Raw genomic sequence first — 2,500 nt, 5'->3', positions numbered from 1 at the left:
GCACTGGTTCCACTGCGAATAAACAAGCATATTTGGAGATCACTATTGCAATGTTATTTCGAGGTATGCAATACACAGTCCACCACCTAATGATATGGGTAATGGTCAAATTTTCTAATTGAAGGGCCTTACTCTGTGCTAAAATACTATATATAACCTTTAAAATACGTGAGCATAGACTAAGGCCCAGCATCAGCACCGGCACAACACGTAACTCAGGAGGAGAGACACAGTGTTGCCATCACCTCAGTTACAGTCATTACCCCAGACCCCCCTCCCCCTCCCCTGCACGGAGGAGTGAGCGCTGTAATGATAGAGATTGTGAGGAAGCCGTTGTGATAGAAATGGTATGGTAATGCTCGTGTGACGGAATTCTGTTGTGACAATGGCAGAAATAGTCCTTTTTTGTAGTATACATGAAAATGCAAGCTTGGGGAAAAAAATGAAAAATATGGCGTCATTCCAGGTTGGAATATAAGGCCTTTTACTTGGATTTCGTTTTTACTGTGGTGTTTGTGTGTCGAGGCAAGGTATGTCGTCCTGACGGAATATATATGTGGTGGGTTGGGCTCAGAGTCATGTCAACAGGGAGCTTAATGACCTATCATGACCCCGCGCCAAGAAAGACACGAGGCGGAAACTTTCTTATTTCTTTCTCCGCTGAGATGTTTGTCGCGTGTTCACTTGCCGATGGGTAAACGCCCGGAGAATATTATGACTAATTATCGGCAAGTATTTTATCTACCTCTCGACCAACATAAACAAGATCTGGCCTGAGCCGAACTGTTCTTTTGAAATTTCAGCGGCATGAAGGTGTTAACCTCGTGTCCGTTGAGGCGATCCTCCCAATGGGTGGACTCGAGGCCGTCATCCCGGGGCAACAAAGAGCCAACCTGACAGATAGGAAAGCGTCTGGTCTTCATTGCTGTTAACTAAAGCCTAATGGTACAACCTATGGGATTATGCTCGCACATTATTCCGCCTTGAGAAATCTCTGCTGTTTAATCACACAGTGAGGTAGAAATCTGCCTTTACTTGAGTGCTCTCTCTCTCTCTCTCTCTCTCTCTCTCTCTCTCTCTCTCTCTCTCTCTCTCTCTCTCTCTCTCTCTCTCTCTCTCTCTCTCTCTCTCTCTTTCTCTCTCTCTCTCTCTCTCTCTCTCTCTCTCTCTCTCTCTCTCTCTCTCTCTCTCTCTCTCTCTCTCTCTCTCTCTCTCTCTCTCTCTCTCCGTATGATCTTGTCTGCACTGATCGTTGTGTAATCAGTTTATCTTATATGTTGCTGAATACAAAGGTACGAAAGATCCAGAGTATTCGATGCAAGGTTATTCGTGAGGGACCAGTCATTTGCGTACATGAGGGTCGCTGACAAGGTTTCACAAGCGCACAATGTAGTAATAGCAGGTTTGTGTTCTTGTAATGGAAAAATGGGCAGTGTTATGTACACAAAAGGCCCAGCAAAATCGGGGCCTAAAAACAGTCGCGCTGAGCGAGGAGGATATGCAAAATGGCATGGGCTCGCGGGCCATTATCCCCTGCATATTTATCTTCGTGTTATGGCCATGCGCTGGAAGTAATGAAGTTGCTTCATCAGCGAGAATGACGGAAGGGGCTCGAGGTTGCTATGTGTATATTGTGCGTTGTCTGGAAGTGCTCTCTTGTACTTTGGCGATGCACCACGAAGGGCAGAGTGCGTTGCATTATCGGCGGCAGGTCATCTTTAACGTGTCCCCATCAGGATTAAGGAGTAATTCTGTGGCGGTGCTGAGGGTTTGATCCCCCTGAGCTCGCTCGGAGCCCCGCCTACGCGCGGCCCCAGGGGGTTCCAGGGGATCCCTTGGGTCCCTGGGGTCCATGGGGTCCCTGGGGCAGCGTCGCCCGTCAGCGCCCGAAGAAGGATGGTGGCGGCGCTAGCCTTCTAGGGCTTTCTCAAAGTTAGCTCAGGGCTGGTGGGCGCTAATGGGCTTCTTTGACCTTTTCTTTGTGTGAACGCACGGCGAAGAAACGTCACGCGTGAAAATCAGCTTTAGATGTCTAGACCGTCAGGCTAAGCAAACATCAGAAGTGTCCAAAGAATTTTAGCCGCTTTTAAATATTAAATTAGCAGAACGCGTGTTGCGACTAAGCCGGCTTGATGACAGTGATCTTAAAAACGAATATTCTTTCCCAACAGAACCTGGTGGTCAGCCTTGAGGACCGAGACGCGGAGGAACTGGTGCTGGTGCTGCAAGGGTACTACCGCCTGCTCACCGAGAACCCCCTGGCCGTCACGCACATCCGGGACCGCAACTCCGTGGACCAAGGTAGGTGTTGCTCTCGCGTTGCGGAAGGACCACAACTGTTCTCTCGAAAACTCGATGAATACGATGAATAAAAGTCGGACCGATTGTTGTAAGGTTGCGTGTCGATGTGAAGTCTCGTAAGTTTTCAGATTAAAAATTAGACTAAGGTTGATGAAAGCTTCGAAGCTTTAAGGATTGTACATGGAATTATTGACGCCTA

The 2,500-nt window shown here is 48.1% G+C and overlaps 1 protein-coding gene across 7 annotated transcripts in view; it reads left to right on the top strand.

Annotated features, from left to right (window-relative positions):
- LOC125029539 overlaps positions 1–2,500 on the top strand; it is a 651,165-nt gene that overhangs the window by 597,883 nt on the left and 50,782 nt on the right. For all 7 annotated transcript variants that reach the window (XM_047619491.1, XM_047619490.1, XM_047619489.1 and 4 more), the window contains one exon: positions 2,172–2,301. In XM_047619491.1, coding sequence (XP_047475447.1) covers positions 2,172–2,301 — 130 coding nt within the window. The remainder of the gene's footprint in view (positions 1–2,171; positions 2,302–2,500) is intronic.

Source organism: Penaeus chinensis, chromosome 10 (genome assembly GCF_019202785.1).
Source record: "Penaeus chinensis breed Huanghai No. 1 chromosome 10, ASM1920278v2, whole genome shotgun sequence".
In the NCBI taxonomy this organism is placed as follows: Eukaryota; Metazoa; Arthropoda; class Malacostraca; order Decapoda; family Penaeidae; genus Penaeus; species Penaeus chinensis.
Note: the sequence above shows the minus strand (reverse complement) of the source record. Positions and strands in the feature narration are given on the sequence as shown.